A 20,701-nucleotide genomic window follows, 5' to 3' on the forward strand; every position below is an offset into this window, starting at 1 on the left:
CCACCCCAAGTTTATTATTATTTTTTGTTTTTAAATTTTATTATTTTATTATTTTCTTTTTTAATTATTTTTTAAAATTTAAATATTATTTTAAAGGTTTTCTAATTTAGTGGACACATGGCGGGATCCTGGCCTTTGGATTAAAATAGACGGCCAGGATCCCCTAATTCCAGAATCTGGAATCCCCTGAGGATTTCAAGGGATCCGGATCCCTATTAGCTTGGGTTGAAGGTCAATCCGACCTTGAATGAGGATTGACCCATTCATCCCAAAGTTGCTAGAAGTAGCAGGATTGGGATCTACAATAATTATCAGACTAAATTGCTAGCCATTTTGGTAAATTAAATGTACGAACACCATATTTAACTTATGTGCCAAAATAAATTTTAGGCTACCCGACCACTTATCCAGACAAGTAGGTCTCATATACGCTCTCTCACATGCAAGTAATTGCCATGAATACTTATCCAGCAATGACACCTCATTTTGGGCTCTAAATTCTTCAACCCTGGCTCAGGCAACACAAGAGTTGAAGGTTAGTTTTAGAAACGTACTACAAAGATTGAAGTGATTGCTTGCAAGCTGATCTTGGTTCTAAGTTTTCAAACCAAGCTCAGGATGAATTAATCTGAATTTGTTTGCCCAGGTTGGACTACATGTTGGACTAGAGCTATTAATTATTTTATAAAATTTTGTCTTGGACCAAGGCACACTGTTGCAAAATCTTTCCAACATGCGATAGCCATTCTAGAACATGTTATCTGGGGCAACTTATTGTGACATGGTACAAAAGCTCACCGCAACCAACAACTTGAGGCATATTTCATATGCACACCACTTTGCTAAACATTTGTAAGCATTGATGGATTTACATTTTCTCATGGTCTATGAAGTAAAACTGCCTTTATATCCTTTGGAGTTGACCAAGTGGTGTGCATATGAAATACAATGATTGGATTACAAATTCTAGCATTTGAGACTGTACAGCACAAAACAGATAATGATGAGAGAGAAGAATAACTTTCCATATTCTTCAGTTATTTAGGCCCAAGATATACGTTGGAAGCTCTGTATCTGTCATCATAAAGCAAGAATGAAGATGAATGTGGATGTTGAACATCAAGATCCATTGCCTACATTCAATAACATGAAGCAAATTAAATAGTATGCAAAGAGTGGTTTTCTTCAAGAAGCGAGAAAACTGTTGGCCAATTTATTGGCATTGTTAAACTTCTACTTTTACTTACCTGCCTCAATTGAGTGGTGCTTGAGACGGACTCTTGGTATGGGTTATGGATTAGAGGTTCCTGCGTGACAATATATATACAGGTCGCATACGGGATATACTTCAAACTAACCAAACTGCAAGTGTGTATAAATAACTACCTGTAATAGGTGAGATTGGCCAGGTGAATCATGTTGGTTGGAGAAGAAGTTTGGTGGTTGATAGATGTTAGGATTGGATTGCTGGTCCATGACTACGTTAGGTTGTTGATACATGCACTGAACCACCTGATTTGCTTCAAAATTGCACATTCCCTGTGTAATGCAATTTGGAAGGGTAAACTTTACGCACTAATAAGTAGAAGCTACACAAAATATGTATGCAGATTATTCGCTATAATTGCGATAAAGATCAGCAAAGTACCACCTGCATGATGGGATTTGCAGTTGTTGCTTGAGGTGAAATATATGCCGACGGGGAACTCGAAATGAAGGTTACAATTGGTGGGGATGCTTCTATATTATGAACTACTTTTGCATGAGAAACTTTTCCATCCATGGTGGAGATAGCCCCCTCCTTCTCTTTTACTCCTTTTACTCTGTTCTCATCCTGATCATCAATTGCATTTGCATCCAGAAAAATTTCTGCATGTTCACTTTCAGATGCATTTGCACCTGTGCTACTTGAGCTGAGAGCTTGAGCGTCCTCAAGTTTTAAGTTCAAGATGTTCTCCACCCCTTCCATCATTTCATCAAGTTGTCTGGCAGCAAATTCAAATGCTTCCTCAGACTCAGAAGCCCTGGCTGATAACTTAAGTATTTTTTGGCACAAGTTTTTGTAACGGCTAGCAACAACCAACTTAGGATTGTCTTGTATGGTGAACTCATAACTATCTCTCATGCTTCCTGACCTTCCATCTTTTGTCCATCTCTTCAATATATATCTGGATGGGACAACCTTTATATTCCTATGATCAAGCACTTTCAGTGCATGGCTACATAGAAACCCAACATACTCGTACTTCATACAACTGCAAATAACTGTATTATCAGAAGAATTGAATGTAACAGTGTGTTCTCGCACTTGCCCAAATGTATTTGCTTTGTACTCAAGCAATGACCCATTCTGACTGCACTTGTTAACAACGACATTTAAACTCTTCTCATATCCCCTCTGAAATACTTCAAATGCCCTTGGGGTGTAAACATCACTGGCATGCTTTAACAAAACCACATTTCCCATTAGTCTTGGCATACATCTGCTCATTTCATCATTAGCTTCAGTTTCTTTGTATCGTTGCTCATCTATTACCCTTTCAAAAAACTTAAAGAAATGAAGAATATCAAGGTCAGAGTTTAATTGATTTCTCAAGTTAGTAAATAAATACTCACCCAGATGTGAACCATTCATGTCAATGAAAAAAGTGTTCCTACCATATACCACAGCCCATTTCTCTCTTTCTCTAAACATCCATCTTAACCACTCATTCTGCTGAAGACCATATTTGTCCACCATAGCTTCCCAGGCATGAACAAAATCCTCCTCATCCTTTTGGAAATAAATACAGCTCTTTAAATCTTTGGCAAACGAATCAGTATCTTTTACTACATTGCTAAGGTGTTTGAGGGCATTCTGGTACATCTGCCATACACATATGCGATGGCTTGTTTCTGGTAAAACTGAATTGATTGCTTCAACAATTGCTGCATCTTGATCTGTGAGAATGGCCTTTGGCTTCTTCCCAGACATTGCTTCTATGAAAGTTCGAAATAGCCACTTAAAGGATTCAACAGTGTCATCATATAAGAGTGCAGCAGCAAAAATCACGACTTGTTTGTGATGATTCACTCCTAAAAATTGTACAAATGGCCGAAAATCTTTGTTTGTTCTGGAACTTGCGTCTAAACATACTGCATCATTGAAATGGTCATAGTCCACTGCCATATTATCATCAGCCCAAAATATGTTGGTTACCTTGTCATCAATATCAAGCTGTGTTGCGTAAAAGAATGATGGATTTTCAAAGTGCTGCCTTTGAAAATAATGCAACATACGCCCTGCCTCTCCCTCCTTCATATCTCTTAACCTTTCAGATTGAAGATAATTGTCATAATCAATGGCAAGCTCATCAAGGGATTCCTGGAATTCAAATCGCCTTGTCATTGATCCAAATGCTGATTTGGAGTGTGATCCCGAATTATTTTCTAAGCCAGCTTCAGCATCTGAAGAACAACTTAATTCTCTTTGTAACGGTAATGTTTGAGCGTTAGTGGGGTTTACATTGTCATGATTGTGTTGTGCTTCAAAATGTGTAACACGATATTTACCATCAGGCTGACGAGTAATGATCATGTGTGCCAAGCAACCAGTTCTAGTTTCCCTTCTGTGTTTCTTCACATTAATATCTCTTTTGTCTTTCCTCCGGTAACCCTCTTTAGAGCAAGTGAACTTCCTAGACACCACCTGACCATGTACCTTACTCCTATTTACCCAGTCTTTACGAACACTGAAACCTACCAATCTGGCATACTTGTTGTAGAATTTGTATGCGTGTTCATCTGATTCAAACTCTGTACCAATTTTTAGTACTGCATCTTTACTGGCTTCATCATTTAAGGAAAGACTGGACAGGGTGCTGTTACTATGGACAAATTTTGGGCTGCGACAGTCCTGCTCCATGTTCAAGTCCAAGTTATGTGATGCTTGAAGTCTCATATCCCTGTTCTCTTCAAGAGGACTACTTAAGCCATCATCATCCCCGTCCATTGACCTTCATTAAGTGTGACAAGTGAGTAAAACATTAAAAAATCAAAAACAGAAAAAAGAAAAATATGTAATATATAATATGTAATATTTTTCTGTCCGGTAGAAACTGACAAATAAAATTAATTGATCACAAATCACCATCCACAATGGTCTTTTAATGCTGAAATAGATATACCATAAATTATTCATGTTGGAAGAAGATCCATCAGATAGGGAAAGGATGCAGAATAAAATGCCTAATATTTGAGTTTCAACCAAAAGTATGCACACAAGGAAATTTGCATAAATGCAGGTAAGAATACACACACAGTAGAAATTTGAACATTTTCCTAAGTTTTCTTCAGTATAGATAATCCAGAAATAGTGATGATTTTTGAAATAAAACTCATCAGCGAAATTCATTGAATTTCATGCTCAACGTTCACATAGTGTTTTCTTTTTCTTTCTTTTTTTTTTTTTTTTTTAAAAAAAAAAATCATGCCTCACTTTGTGATTGAAGCTTATTCTGCAATCAATGGATTAAGAATCAAATCAAGCTAAAATTATCTTGAAAAGAAATTTTATATTTACAAATTCTGCATCTGCATTGGCGTCCACTAGTTTTCACCATTACCAGAATTAAGTTAATTATTTTTCACATTATCTAAGTGTACTCAAAGCCTACCCCATTTGTACTCTGCATAACCTTCATCTTGGAAAAAGATATTCTTAAACATAAAAAATTGTTTACATAGAGAAGAACCGCATGAACAAAATTTGGTAACCCTGGAAAGACGTGGAGTCACAATGAACCCGGATAAAGGTCCATTAGACATAGACTCTGCACATTTATTTACATTTTCTTCCTCTTGTTCAAACTATGAACATCTCTCCATGTATATGTTAAGAGATAAAATACATAACAACTTAATATTCTTTCAAAACAATCCTTTGTCCTTGTCTACCATGATATATCTCCTCTTAAGCATTTGCAATGAGCTCTCTATTTCATTGTTTTCGCAAAAAATTGGAGAAAATTCACAAAAATGGTCGTCTATCAAGCTCGCCTCTCCTTCGACATTTTAACTCTTGTCAGATTTCTACTCCATCTTTGGTCAAACAATCTTTCCTTCACTACCTCATTTTCAGACATTTTTATGTTCTCCGTTCTCTCTCTCTCGCTCTCATCTCTTCCTCTTCGCGCCACTCGAGAACCTCAAACAGATGCATATAGATACAACCGGTCCGATGTGAATGCCATACGTTTTGCACCATGATGTCAAAGAAGGTAATGTCGATTTTGTGTCAATATTGTATCGATTTTGTGGGTCTCTTGTATTTGTTGAAAAAGCATAGTTTCTGCACTTGCTGGGTGCCTTCGATTTTGTGGGTCTCTTCTAAGTTTCGGGAGAGATTTTTGTGGGCATTCAGTTTTTTTTTTTTTTGTAGACACATAGAGAGAACGAGGAGTTTTTGCAAGTTCAAATACGAGGAATTTGCGAAATCTGAGTTGAATTTTAAGTGCTTTGTAGGTTTGTGGTGGAAACTTTTGTTTGTGTGTGTGTGTGGAGCGATAGTTAGGTTTGGTTGTAATTTTGGGATTTGTTTTTGCGTTTTTAGTGAGTATGTTGTGGTTTTGGTGTGTTGCAGGTCTGGGTGGTGTGTGGTTGTAAATGCAGACAAGGTCTATTAAGAGGACCAAATCTATGAGTAGAGGAAGCAGGAGTTTGGGCTGATTGTGTGCAAAATTTTGGAGCACGTAGTAAGAATGGAAGGTGTTGCTGCTGGGAGGTTCTGTGAGGTCTTTGTCCCTGCTGAGAGATCTTGTTGGTATTGTTCCTACTGGCTGGTTTTGGCATGTTGTTTTGTTTCAAATTGTTCTGTATTGCTGCTGAACTCTTAGTTGGAGGAGAGGGTTTGTTTTGCTGTTGGGCTTTCTTGTAGCTAGATTGTTTTGTTGGTTTCTTGTGGTGCTGGTTTATTGAACTTGTTGATTTCTGACCTAGTCTGTTGGATGGGGTTGTTTTCTGAGTCTGCTAGCAGTTGGTGTTTCTGGTGCCTGTTGTTTTGTTCTTTGCGGGTTGCTACCAGTTCTGTTGGCAATTTCAGAGAGGTAGAGAGGCTGGGGCATCAGGTTTATGCCATTTGTAAAAAGAGAAAGACTTATCCTCCTTGTAAATGCAGACTGTTACCACTGATATTGAGAAGCCTATTTCTTTTCTTTTCTGTTTTGGTTGTACAATTGTTGAGCAGATATAGTTTCTGTGTATAGGAGGTTTTGTGTTTGTTGGTGTAAAGAGATGTTTTAGTTTGTTTCTTGCTGTCTATGAAGTTTTATTTCATCTCAGATTTAGTGGTTTTTGTTGCTGTAACTTTATAGCTGAGTTCTTTTTTTTTTTTTCCTTGTGTATTGTGTTTCTACTATGGAGTCTGCTGGAGAGAACTGAGTAAATTTTGTGTGGAATGACAAAAGCTATTCATCCAAAAAAAAAAAAAAATGCAAATTCAAATGTATATTTATCTTTTATTACACCGTATACGGTTGGTTACTCACATACTTGTATAAATTAATAAGAAGGTTTTGAGATTTGGTAAGTTCCCAACATTTCTTTCAATTACCATAAGAATAAACCTTCCAACTACCATGAGAATAAAAATAAAAAAATAAATAAAGAAAGAATAAAAATTATTTTTAAATAGAATAAAGAGAGATTTAGAGAGTTTGTTGTGGGGTGCTTTTAAAAAGTGGTTAGCTAAACTAAAAAAAGGTGAGTTTCTTAGCCAAATTTTAGCTAAAGAATAGAGAGTTCACTAGGAATGCTCTGAAACTGCTTTCATCAATGTGAAGAATAGTACATTTTCCATAGTCGTTTCTACGAGGAATGACACCTTGTCCACAGTCCTAGAAGAGTTGTAACCTCACAAACAATCAACAAAACATTTCATTGGAATATTTCTAACTATTCACTTATTCAGCCACTTTTTAGAGCCTTTGTAATTCACAATCAATAAAAAACTTATTGGGAGCTCCAACTTCAAATGCAGCCTTGCTTCCTTTTTTGCTCACAAACACCCAGAATTTCTCAATTAACAATAATCAAATTCCGGGCTTAGCAAATTTTAGCAGCTAAATTTTTTGGTACACAAACCACAAGAATTTCTTAAAGCGCTCCACTTTCGCTGAACCATACTGCATTAGAATCCAAATAGCTCAAGGCATAGTTTCATCATATTTAGCATACTACATAAAAACAAAAGCTAAATTCACAAAAACAAAGTAATTGACGAGGGCACAGGCACATTCATGCAACCAAGTGCTTTAATTGAAACTTCGTGAAATCAGAGAGAGAGAACCTGAGGCGTTGATCTTGGAATTAGGGTTTGAGCTCAGAGGTTTTTGAATTACGGTAGCTTTTGTGCTCTTAGTCGCCGGAGAGAAGGAGAATCGGCGCTCTCTGGGTGGAACCTTGGGTTCGTTTGGGCCCGATGGGTAGGATTCGAATTCTAGTTGTTTGTTTCCGGTAAAAAAGAAATCTCAAATTCCAAGTCATGAAGTCCCTCCAAATTCATGAACTTTGAGGGGGCTTAGTGTAAATTCAAAAAGATGCAGGAGTTTCCTATAACTATAACTTGTTAAATACTTTTGTTTTAAAAATAGAGAACAACAAGAAAAGTAAAATATATATATATATATATATATATATATATATATTAACAAACAAAGCCTTTTAAAAACATGTACCTCCCGCGTTTCGTATAAAGGCCATTCTATTATTTTGCATTTTATTTTTAAATTTTCCAAATATCTCTCTCATTGCTTGGCTATAAAATATATATGACCAATATGATTTTGTGTGGAGGATAATTTCTATAGGGTCTTGGAACAAATCAATATCTTTAATTTGCCCTTTAATGAGGGTTTGACAAATCAACGTGAAATACCTTAAACAAAATAAACAAAAATACTAACTTTTTATATTCGTATTCCTTGTCTTGGTTAAAAAACTCACCTGTTAAAAAACTCACCTATTCAAATACTAAATTTCTATAACACTCTAAGAGAAAATAATTCTAAAGCTCTGAATATTGATAATCCTCTCTTAGCGCAATATAGAATTTGCCTTCTAAATTAGTTGTTTAAAAAAGTCGTGCTCTATAGAGTCTTATATATAAGCAACAACATCATACTTTCGTTCGAACACCCTGACTTATGTTCGGACGCGGCTTCACCCATTCGGACGAACTTGTGAACGTGCAGCGGACGAAGCTCTTGGGTTTTACTTGTAACTCATCATGTTTTGATGAATGTGCAGTGAATGGAACTCTCAGGTTTCACTATGTAATGCAGCTGTTTGGATGCCAGCAAGCTCTCTTGCAAACGAAGCTTCAACCGAGAAGAAATACTAACAATAAGCATAAGGTTTCTATTCAAGAAGGCTATCATAACACTCACTAAACAAAATGTGTCACAAGTGTCATAATGATTTCCAATGAATCGGCGGATGATGTATTGAAGAAATCTCCTTATAATTAATGCCCTCTTGTTGGTAAACATTTTAGCTTCCAGCCTAGCAATATTGCCTCATGTGTACTAGCTAGCTAGCTAGATAAATTATATCTTCCTTTTCATCCAATTAGGATAATCCTTTTCCAATTGTCCATTTTCTTGAAAAAGGATGCCTCTCCTTTATGTCATTCTAAAATCCCAAGCATATTAATTTCAAAAAAAAATTCCCTTTACTGTGGGCAAAATCATATTTAGCCAGCATAACATGGATTCGTTAATAATTTAATTTATGAGGCTTCTTTTTTCTTTTTCTCTTGTTTTTGTTTTTTAGCAATTATATATTAGCAAGTCAGAAAATAATGGACTTTTATTCTTTTTATTTAGTTAATTAAGCATTCCATGTCATCTATCTTATAGCAAATGTCAGAAACTACTACGCATTTGATATATGTTCTTTATTCCATTATAACACCAAGTTCTTTCTCTGATCCCCACACCACTGCTTGGTCAGTGTTCGTAGATCAAAATACATTAACGGGAACAAGGACAGAAAGACAAAACCATAAAACTTAAAAACATTTATTCGGTAGCTTGTTTCCTTAATTTCTACCTGCATATGGGAAAACAAAATGTTAGCTTGAGAAGTACGTATAAAAATGTCAACCAAACAGTATATAAAAGAAATCATCAGTACCGCAGGTGAGGGGAGGGAGATTGCATTGGGAAGGAAGCTGGGAAGCGATCCTGAGAGTGCTGCAAAGGCAGTCGTGGTGCACTCCTCGGAGTGCGCCGCAGCAGTCAGCGTTAGGCATGGTGTTGGTGGCACCTGGCACGACATAGGGCGCGCAGACGTTGAGGTTGTTGAGCTCAGACGTGCAGCTCTGCGCCTGAGCTGTCTGGGCCTGCACGGCAACACCAACTGCCACGACCAGGAAGAGCAGTGCAGCTTGAGAGCTGAGAGAGACAAGGGACTTGAGGGCTGCCATCAAATCACTTTGACGTTAATTATTAATTTCTCTCAAACACAAACAGCACTATATAGTATGTTGTAGTACTTTAGATGCTGTGTTGTATTTGTGCGGCTCTTACGTCCTTTTATAGTAAATAAGAGGTGATGAGTCATGAATTGCATGAGTCAACTAATTTTGCTGTTAGGTTCACCACGGTTTACGGGGGGCTTTTGCTGCATATAATGTTTACAAGTGATAAGCAGGTCTGTACTTGGACATGATTATTTGAACAAACTGAGTTATCTTCATTGATATAAAATCAATATAGAGCAAAATGATCCATCATACAAAGATATAAGTTGAAAACTCTTCAACACTATCTATGACATACTTAATAGTTTTTAGGGCTATTAAAAAATAATACCTTAAAAATGTCATCATCATAATTTGTATATACATATGCAGCATAAACTGACAAATCACTTCTCTAGTCGCTGTTTGTTTCATCAATGACACTTCTTCTATAAACTTGATTAATCCTCCATCATTAGTCAATAATTTGCTCTTAGAAAAAAACCAGTATAAGAAAACAAAAGACCTACCGGAAACCTTAAAAAATACATTTAATATATAAAAAATCGTATAAATAAAAAAAGCTAGTCCATTTGGTAAAAAACTCTTTTTTTTAAAAAAAAAAAAAAATTTTACATGTTTCTAAAGAAAGAGAAATGAAGATGAAGATTTAAACTAGTGGCCTCCACTTTAAGAAGTGTAGCTTTTAACCGATTAAACTACTCATTAGAAACAATTAATCATAGAGTAGTTTTGAGCATTACATTTAGATCGAGTTATTCATGAGTCAAATTCTTCACTTTGTATCTCGAAAACTTAGGTTAAACCATATGAAAAAACAAAAAACCTACTGAAGCATTTTTCAAGGTAAAAGGGTGTTGATGCATGCTTAATTTACAAGTTGAACCTGCTTTTACTGCTAATTCAATTGTTAGAAAATACATTTTTTTTAAGATATTATTTTTTGAATTGTATATACGTACTGAACTTGTTTCTTTTCAAATTCTTCTGGCTTTTTCATATAAATTTATTTTATCTATATACCCACCTAATAAGAAAACTCAAATTGTAATTTTGACGAGTCAATTTTAATAATAATAATGCAAAAATCTCCCAGACAAGGTTAATTAAGCAAACACTTATTGACTTAATGGTAAGTTGGCGTTAAATATCATTTTCTATCATCTCACCAGATATTTTGTAACAGTTGAGTGATTGGTATAATTTGGAATGGTCCAATAAAAGCGATATTAATATAACATCGATCACAATTCTAAAAAATGATATTGACCAAAAGAATCAGTAAATCACAAAAAGGAAAAAAAGAAAAAAGAAAAATGTAAGCTGGAAATTTGACAGAAGATCTAATGTATTTTGCTGGATTCATCTTGGTCAGGAGCAGGAGCTGTCCAATATTTCTTCACTGCAACTAAAAGCTTCTCTCTCTGATGAGGCCCATCTTCATGGTCAATAATTTGACTCTCCCAGTCCAATCTATCAATAATATTCCTGATCTTTATCACTATATCAACATCATCCCTGAAGATTACACTTCCTTCTGGTCTCAAAATTCTGTCCATTTCCAGTAGAATGTCTTCCATTTCACATCTAAAAACACCAAAAAACATGTTCAGATCATGTCTAGAAAAAACATAGATAATTAAAGACACTTCCTCTGTAATATTTTTACCTGTCCTTGTAGAGACTAAACACAGAATCAGCGTGAATGAAATCATAGGTTCTTGGATAAGTAGACATGGCTTCACACCTGCAACCAAAAAAAAAAAAAAATTATGATCCAACGAACGAAGCCTGCAAAAATGAATCAACCCAAATGAAAACAGAGCAGAAAAATACCAATTCTGGTATGTTCCGATCAATCCCCGTTCGTATATGACTCCAAGGGTGTTAATCTTTGCCTCAACAGGAACAGCATTCATCACCCAAAGAGGGTAATCAATTAGAGCAGCAGCGAAGCCACCCAGGTAAGCGTTCATGTCCAAAACGTTTCGGTACCTCCCAGGTTGTCCTAATTGATTGTTCACATTCTTGTAATACGACACCCTCTTCTTCCATAGCTCTACATCTTGCTGGAAAACTTCAGCTGTCACGCCTTCCACAGTTCCCCTGCTAATCCTCGGCGGTATAGCATGTAACCTCTCCGGCCATTTTGCCACCTCTCCGCCGGCTGTTTCTTGGTTGTTGGAAACTTCAGGCAGGGGTGTCAAACATGTCTCCATTTCTGTATACCTGAAAATTGACAAAATGAACTATATATATAAATTAAATGATTAAATTCATTTTTTTTTAAACAATCTTGTAGGAGGAGAAAAGAGCACAAACCAGGCCTTGTCGGGATCTTGAGCAGGGCAGAAAGGAGGATTCTGGGTGAGTTTGCGGTTAACTTTGCAGTTCAAATGATTGGTGGGTTTTTGCCAGATTGCAATATCATCTCTCTCCACCAACTTTTTCCAGCAAAGGCTTTTAGCGACATTCTCGATGGTTGTCTGTTCAGCATTGAGATCCTCCCGTGTTCTGTTCCAGCCATTCCAATATTTCTTCCAGCGGATTGGCGGGCCGGACAAAATCCAGTACCCACCGGGCCGGAGTACCCGATCAACTTCAATCAAATAAATCCCACCTATACCAAAAACAAATAAGAATAAAATATTGGTAAATATAATTAAGGATATACTTATATATTTGAAAATGAACCCATATATATATATATATATATATATATATATAATGTGTAAATTATGTGAAATGGGAATATTATAATAATATACCATATTGGGCCCATGGAATGAGGCAGCGAGAGCAATGGGCCATGTCGAAAGATCTAGAAGGGTAAGGAAGACGCTTGGAGGAAATGATTCCAATCAAAGCAGGAACTCCTCGCTCCAGAGCAAATTGCACTTGTGCTTCGTGGGTGTCTCTTGGTGCGAATGATATTGTCATTATGTTACGCGACAGAAGATACGCTCCCCAACTTGCAACCTGCACCGTTAGATCTACTTAACTCAATTTTATAATTAGATTAGAGAACAAGGAAAGACGCCTTGACAAAATGAATTTGATAATTAAATCAGTTTTCTTTTTCTTTTTTTGTCAACTTAATTGTTACAATATTCCAGATCAAATAATGCAATCTAAGCTTGAAGGATCAAGACCCACCATTTCCAATAACACCATTGTTAATTAAATCGGTTTATTTTTTTTGTGTACTTGTTACAATATTTCAGAACAAATAATGCAATCTAAGCTTGAAGAATCAAGACCCACCATTTCCAAGAATATTCCAGATCAAGTGTGATAAATTTTTTTATTTAAACATTTTAAACTCCTAATTTTTTGTTTTATATATATATAAAACAAAAATTGATTAAAGGGTTTATGAACATTGTTACATTAGCCAAGTAAAATGGAGTAAAATAATAATATAATAATTTTGTCCAAGAAGGCTTTAAAATATGTATAATATAAAGTTACATGCAAAATTTATAATGTTATTCAAAATTTATTTAATAAAATAAATCTCATATACACTCTCTCACAATGTGCTACCCAAATTGTAATTTGGTGGCCAAATGAGATATATCTCTCTGTTTAATTCTCTTTAATGAGATTCAGCATTAGAGCAAAAATACCATCGTATTTCTTTTGAGAAGATTAAAATCTTTTTTCCTTTTCATCACCTGCTAGCCAGGCAGCTTCAATTCCCAGCGGATAAATTAAGAACCATTACATAGAATTGGCTTCTAGGAAACATACAAATGCTATATATGACAAGAAAATTGGCAATTAAGAAAGAACAAGCTGTTGGTACATGGTACGAGGTAATATCTTAGTCAGATTCTGACGATCCCATTAAATCTCTAATATTTAATTAATTAATTAATTACATCCCATAACTTTAGCAACCCAATATGTGAAGTTTAATTTTCTTGCGAAACTTCATAAAATTCGACCAATCATCATATATAAAGTTTCTATAACATCAACGTCCCCTAAAAATTCCATTGAACAAGACAACTGACGTACGAATTCCCACAAATCAACAGTTAATTTCACATTTCTTTTTTAATTTGCCGGCCATCTTGGCTGACATGCAGACAATTAAATATATATGTATAGTCCAAATTTTTGTAAAAAATTTATTCCTCAAAATGTAGATTCTTCGTTAATAGAAGTCCGAAAATGTGTTAATTCGACGTGCCAAACACATCATTAACTTTGTATGAATCGCTTAAGGAAATTAAAGAAACAAATTAATTAATAAAAAGAAAAAGCTTACCCCACAGCCTGTATCAATGGCGGTCCGAATAGAGCCATCTTGGAGATTAATCAACCTCCCAATATCGTCAATGTACGCATCAGCACCATTAGGGAACATGGTGCCTCCGCCGGGGAACTTAAACTTATCGCCGTCATATCTGATCCAATTCTGCACCGCCTTCTCAACCGTCAACTCCTTGTGCGGCACGTTGGCGTACCACGCGAGATCCCTGCTCGCCGGCCAAGCGAACGGGTTCTTGTAGCCGTACGGCGCCGGCACGCGGCACTTCAAGAGCTCGCTCTTCTCCGGGCAGTGCCTCTCCCTGTATATCAACCTGTCTCTGCTGAATCTAAGCGATCTGTTGGCGTCCTCGCACGGCGTGTACTCGCTGTACATCGCGTTGCATGGAGGGTAAGTTTCACGGGAAGTGGGGCCGGCTTCGTCGAGGCTGTGGTGCGCGTTGAAGTCGAGTTTCGTGCTGTTGTTGGTCGTGGCGATATTGCATGCGGCGTTGGCGGCGGCGACGGTGGCGGCGGTGTCCTTGATGGGGACGGTGGAGCCGCCGTGCTGCCAGATGCCGAGGAAGTAGGAGATGATGCAGAGGAAGACGACGAGGGAGAAAAGGTTGGTGCTTTTCCAGGAGAAGGAGGTGCCGCAGATGGGCTTAGAGGGTTTGGAGGTGGGGTGGTATGGTGGTAGGCTTGAGTTAGCCATGAGTGAAATGGCTCTCTCTCTCTCTATCTCTCTGTGTGTTTGTCGCTTTCTTAATTTCTCCCTAAGGATACATGTATTTATGGTGAGTTTTTGCCATTCAGGGGAGGTGAGAATATGGGAGGGGTTGGCACAAATAGTTTTGAATCAAGTTGGTCATGTGGCGGGTAGCTACTAGGAAGGAGACGTCGATGTGGGTAAATGGGTAATTAAAGAGATTGAGAGTTATCAATTTTTTACACGAAATCATTGGGGTCAAAGATTTTGTCCCGTTTAATTAAATGGATCGAGTCAAAATTGACCTGACATACGACATAAACTCGATCAACTTATATGACTCGATAAAGATTCGTTATTTTTAATACAACTCACGAATTTGATATGAACCTAACACAAAATTAACGTACGTACTATAATTAAAAAATGTGACATAAACCCAACATGTGACCTATATAGTCTTATAAACTCAACACAAACAACTTGATAAAGACCGACAAACATAATATAAATTTAATACAAAATTAATAAATTATAGTTGAAAAATATAACCTATATAATTAAATATGTATATAATTTTATATTCATGTTTAATCTTCGCACAAAGATGGGAGGCGATTGGTGAAGAGGAAGGGGCAGTGACAGTAAATACGATTTGACATATTAATAAATATTACCCAAGAGACGATAGGAAGAAATTGGGATATGAAAAGATGTTGACCAATATTATTTACTAAATGAGGATACCTTTTCTTAAATTGCAGTTAATGACATGGGATTTGTGGGCCTGGGCTTTGATTATATGCTCCTGTGACCTGTCCAGTACATATATTCCCAGTTACGTATTGCATGAAGTTTCATTTTTTATGTCAGATTTGCACCAATCCGAAACGTGAGTGCTTTTAGGTAATTTGGAGGGTTTTGTAAAGGAATTAATGTTAATTTAATGATATTGAAACCACAAATTTTTGGTATTAATTAAGAGCCACAACGTGTACACTCCTAAACAAACTGTCAAACACTAGCATTTAATTGGATTTGCATTTTCTGAAACTTCCGGTGACAGAGTCAACTCTCTGTCTCTGTAATAATATTATTATATATATAGCCGTTATCGTTTTATATAATAGGGTGTAGGATGAAGGTGTCGATCTACAGTCGTGGCCGGTGGCATTTCGGGGAGTTGCTGGCTGGGTCAATACTATCTGATGCCCACACATTAATACATTATAATAGTACTCTCAACTGGAGAATATATATATATATATATATATATATATATATATATACACTTTACTCACAGATCCGGCACTAAGGAGCAAGGACCGTACCAAAAGACACTCGATTCATTTCTTGTTAGTTTTGTCAACCAAGATTTGTTGAAGTTGAACAATAATAGATTTTCATTTGTGGAGAAATTCATAGATTGTTTGAAAAATGTCTTTTTGAATTTTTTTAGTGTTCGGTGGACTGAAAATTTTAGTTAAATTGAAAATGTTTTCAGCTTTTTACCAAAAAGGCATCTTTAGTTTTAAAAAATAGTTTCAATTTTTTAAACTTTGTAAATCATTTTTTGAATTAATTTGAGTTTTTCTTACTCAAACCATCGACTTCCATCAGATCACCAAACAAACCACGTCCATCAGACCTCTTACGAGAGTTGCCAAAAGTCACCAACCATTTTCAGTGGTCGCACATTTTTCCCATACAAGCTAAACGCTAGAAAAGAAAAATCATTCTTTTGGTTGAAAAGCATTTTGCATAGTCTTAGGTTCATAAATATAAACCCTAAACCTACCCTATAAAATAGCCAAAAACAGTTGGACTTTATTGTTAGTCTTAGATTCATACATATAAACCCTACACCTACCCCAGAAAAGAGCCAAAAAGAGTTTGGACTTTATTGTTGAATATTTTTGAATTTTTCTGTGTTTTCTTCTCGAGAAAGAAAGCCTTTTCATTGTTTAATCTCTGAATATTTAATTAAGAAAAAGATAACCTTAATAGCCCAAGGTTTACAGATTGAAATAATAATTAACTTCCTCTGCTCAAAATCGGATAAAATGATACAATAAACATCTTATTATATATATATATATATATAATTGCTTTGGTCAATGTACTTGTAACGTACGTGTTAACCACTATTTATTTTTCTCTAAGATCTGGCATGCATCCAACAAATCACGTAGCAGGGAAGAGCATGGCACATTAATCAACCAATTAACTACTACTTTTCTCATTACCCATCTAGGAAAGGATATGGGGATGGGGCCAATAGGAAATGGTAGATCGAGCTTTGTAATTATGTTCTTATATAGATATATGGAAAGCTTAATTCAAAAAACAAATTAAGGAACAAAATCCCAGAAAGCTACGAATTTAAAGCACATTTATTCAAGTCATTAAAAGAAGATTCCGGTGAAAAATGGAGTAATTAAGAGAGGTTGTGCTAATTCCTCGAGTTGTTCACTCGGCGATTTGGGTTAATGTGCAGATTATTTATTTTGTTAGGGTATGTAGAGGATCACATCAGTTTGCAGACGTACACCACATTCTTTCCCCCATTTTTTATTAAGTAAACAGGACCTAGAGGATTAATCATTCTACATCATGAATTCGGTCTAATGTGCCACATCTTCTTCTTCTTTTTTTTCTTTTTTTTTTTCATGATAAAAAATGTCACTTATTATAATCTGCCACCTGTGTTATTTGATAGCTTTTGAGCTCTTGTAGAGCCACTTTATTTAAGCATACCCCATCATCCACCTAAAACGAAAGAAAAAACCAATTGTATGAAGGCATGTAGCTGCCCAAAAAAACGAAAGAAAAAACGTGTGCGAAGGCTAACAACCTATAATGGATTTACTGAATGATCGAGTGTCTCATTGTATGTATATATAGAGGATTTACAAAAGAGCAAAAGACAAGATGTTACAAAAGAGCAAAAGAAAAGAAGTGAAAGGTTGCAGTAAATACAAAATGAAAGGTTGTAGTAACTGAAACGTTACAGAAAAGCAAAAGACAATAAATTAATATCATCTTGAACAGCTGGTGTATAACTCATATTAGCTCAACGGTATGATGGAATTGAGATGGATATTGCAATAATGTTGTCCTTAAAATTGAAACGCTCCTTATCTTCATATGTCACAATACGCCCTTGCAATCTCACATTGGAGGGCACATGTTGAGATTGGTTTTGAGAAAACTAAACCGATGAGAGACCAAAGGTTTTGTTACCACATCAACAAGTTGATCTTTGCTAGATAAAAATTTGACCAATTAGAGTTTTGAAAGCAATACGATCACGAACAAAGTGATAATCAATTTCGATATGCTTAGTATGTGCATGGTAGGTAGGATTAGATGAGAGATATGTAGCCCCAATGTTATCACAAAATAAAATCGGTGTAGATGAGAGAAACACTCCTAGTTCCTTAAGGAAAGCTTGAATCCATAACAATTCAGCAGCGGTATTGGCAACAGCCTTGTATTCAGTTTTAGTGGAAGATCTAGAGACTGTTGGTTGCTTCTTAGAACTGCATGATAAAATATTCGAACCCAGAAAAACACAATAGCCAGAGGTGGACTTGCGATCATCAAGACACATTGCCCAATCAGCAACATAGTAGGCAAATAATTGGGTGGAGGAGCACTTCTTTATCAATAAGCCGTGAACAATAGTGGATTTCAAATATCGCAAAATTCACTTAACAATAGACCAATGAAAATCACGTGGATCATGCATAAATTGAGACACCTTACTCACAGCCAAAAGCAATATCTGGGCAGGTGAGAGAAAGGTATTGCAGTGCATCCACAATGCTACGGTAGAGAGTGATATTAGAGAATTTAGTGCCATAAAATTTGATAAGAGAAGAATTTGCTGCCATGGGCGAGGAAATAGGCTTGGCATTGGTCATATTGGTTCAAGCTAATATATCTGAGATATAGCGGTACTGGGACAAGTGAAGACCTATTGGAACCTGAGTCACATATATGCCAAGAAAAATTAAGCTCACCCAAGTCCTTTATCGAAAAGGACAGAGACAATATCTGAATGAGACTTGAGATAGCAGCCGAATTGGACCTAGTAAAAATGATATCATCCATGTAAACTAAAACCAAAATAGTAATAGATGCAGTCTTGAAAATGAAGAGAGAACTATTTGACTGGGAACCAGTGAAACCCAACTCCAAGAGGCAAGAACTTAAGTTGTGATATCAAGTTTTGGGAACAAGAGTCCACGTCCCGGTTTTAATAAGGGCATTAAATTCCTCATCCATTGCATTTCGCCACTTAACATCTTCAGCAACTTGAGTATAAGAGGTGGGTTCAATTTCATCACAAATCAGAGAGGTAGCATAGGCATGGGGTAAAGGATACCTAACAGAGCCATCAGTATACCTTTTAGGCTTGTGAATATTATTTTGGGCTCATGTGACTATCTGATGACTACGAGCTGGCGGAAGAGGTGATGGAGACTGAGCTAAGGAGGAAGTGGACACCGAGGACTGAGAAGGAGAATTATGGACATGGACATAAGGAGAGTCTGATTGGACCGTAACAGAAGCTATTGGAGGAGAAGATGGGACATGTGTCGAAGCGGGGCTAGATGAAGGTTGAGAGGGCATAATGAGAAGGGTAGTAGGAAAACGCAAGTTGGAGGGTAAAGTAGTAGATGTGGGACATGATGGAGACACTGACACTGAATGAGACTAAAAAGGAAATTTGTTTCATTAAAGACAACATGGTGTGCAATAGACAATCGACTTGTAGGGATGTGAAGACACTTATAACCAACATGAGCTTTGCTATATCCCAAGAAAAACAAAAGAGAGAGACTTAAATGACATTTTGTGAGAGTTATAAGGCCAGAGATACGTCCAACACTCACACCCAAACACTTTAAGAAGCTTGAAATCTATAGATTTATCAAACAACAATTCATAGGGAGATTTGACTCGGTTGACAGAGGAGGGTAATCTATTAATTAAGTAACATGTTGTCTCAAAAGCATCATCCTAATATTTGAGAGGGACATGAGAATGGGCAAGAAGAGCAAGACCCGTATCAACAATATGGCAAACCTTGCGTTCTACACTCTTATTTTGATGGTCAGTATAAGGGCATGTTTGATGATACGAGATGCCATTGGAAATAAGAAACTTTTGAACAGAAATAAAATCCCCTCCCCCATCCTATTGCACAAATTTAATTGAATGAGAAAAGAATTTTTAACCAATTGTTTAAACCGAATAAATGTGACAAGAACATCGAATTTGCAATTAAGTGGAAAAATCCAAGAATAACGAGAGAAATCATCCACAATACATAAGAAGTAGCGTTTATTATTGGTAGAAAAATAAAGGTGCAATACCCCATACATCAAGAAACAGAAGGTCCAGAGGACCCATTGAAATAGAAGGACTAACAGGAAAATGAAATTTATGCAACTTGCCTAGTTGACATGATGAACAAACCACATTTGATTTATTAGATGTGATAGGAAGCTGATAAGAGGAGAGCACACGACGAACAATAGGCATGGTAGGATGACCCAAACGAGAGTGCCATTGATCAAGAGAGACCCGTTCACCAACAAGAGCAGAGGGAGAACTTGAATGAGACAACCGAGAGGGCAAGGGGTAAAGACCACCCCTACTTTGTCCTTGGAGCAACAACCTCCTCGATTTGAGATCCTTAATAAGAAAACATGTAGGATGAAATTCAACAAAAACTTGATTATCACGAGTAAATTTATTAATTGAAATCAAGTTCTTTTGTATTTTAGGAACATGAAGTAAAGATTCAAGGAGAAATTCTAATGATGAGAAGGAATAGAACCAAAACCAACGTGAGAGATTTGCAAACCTTGCCCATTACCAACTCTGATTTGATTAGTGCCTGTATACTCTTTTGCACACATGTTAAGGTTTGAGAGATCATTTGTCAAATGATGACAGGAGCCCGTATCATGATACCTAGAGGAATTGGAGGCCATGTGAGGAGATGTGAAGTAGGCCGTAGGATTAGGAGAACCACCTTGATATGCATGATCAAACCAATGATAGAACTTTGTAGCAGTATGTCCAACTTTATGGCAAACTTGACACACATGACGATTTCCAGAGTTATAGCTGAAAAAATGACCTTGAGACGATAAGCCACGCCCCCTTCCACGGCCCCTGCCACGACCATTATATTGGGA

General features: G+C 36.5%; 2 protein-coding genes across 3 annotated transcripts; both read right to left on the minus strand.

The window, feature by feature from the left end:
• Window positions 1–713: 713 nt before the first annotated feature.
• LOC132183323 (protein FAR1-RELATED SEQUENCE 5-like) lies at window positions 714–7,478 on the minus strand. 2 transcript variants are annotated; one of them, XM_059596734.1, is made up of 5 exons: window positions 7,325–7,478; window positions 1,652–3,995; window positions 1,387–1,539; window positions 1,248–1,307; window positions 714–1,133 (listed from the first exon to the last, which is right to left on the minus strand). In XM_059596734.1, the coding sequence occupies exons 2-5, from the start codon at window positions 3,989–3,991 to the stop codon at window positions 1,038–1,040; spliced, it is 2,649 nt and encodes an 882-aa protein (XP_059452717.1). In that variant the 5' UTR covers window positions 3,992–3,995; window positions 7,325–7,478; the 3' UTR covers window positions 714–1,037. The 2 variants fall into 2 exon arrangements, with proteins under 2 accessions (XP_059452717.1, XP_059452718.1); XM_059596735.1 differs by lacking the exon at window positions 1,248–1,307.
• Window positions 7,479–10,738: 3,260 nt separating this feature from the next.
• LOC132182434 (probable methyltransferase PMT16) lies at window positions 10,739–14,544 on the minus strand. Its single transcript, XM_059595674.1, has 6 exons — window positions 13,797–14,544; window positions 12,289–12,499; window positions 11,843–12,140; window positions 11,357–11,749; window positions 11,190–11,267; window positions 10,739–11,107 (listed from the first exon to the last, which is right to left on the minus strand). Exons 1-6 carry the CDS (start codon window positions 14,490–14,492, stop codon window positions 10,864–10,866), a joined length of 1,920 nt encoding a protein of 639 aa, XP_059451657.1. The 5' UTR covers window positions 14,493–14,544; the 3' UTR covers window positions 10,739–10,863.
• Window positions 14,545–20,701: the final 6,157 nt, after the last annotated feature.

This window comes from Corylus avellana, chromosome ca5, assembly GCF_901000735.1.
Source record: "Corylus avellana chromosome ca5, CavTom2PMs-1.0".
NCBI classification, from domain to species: domain Eukaryota; kingdom Viridiplantae; phylum Streptophyta; class Magnoliopsida; order Fagales; family Betulaceae; genus Corylus; species Corylus avellana.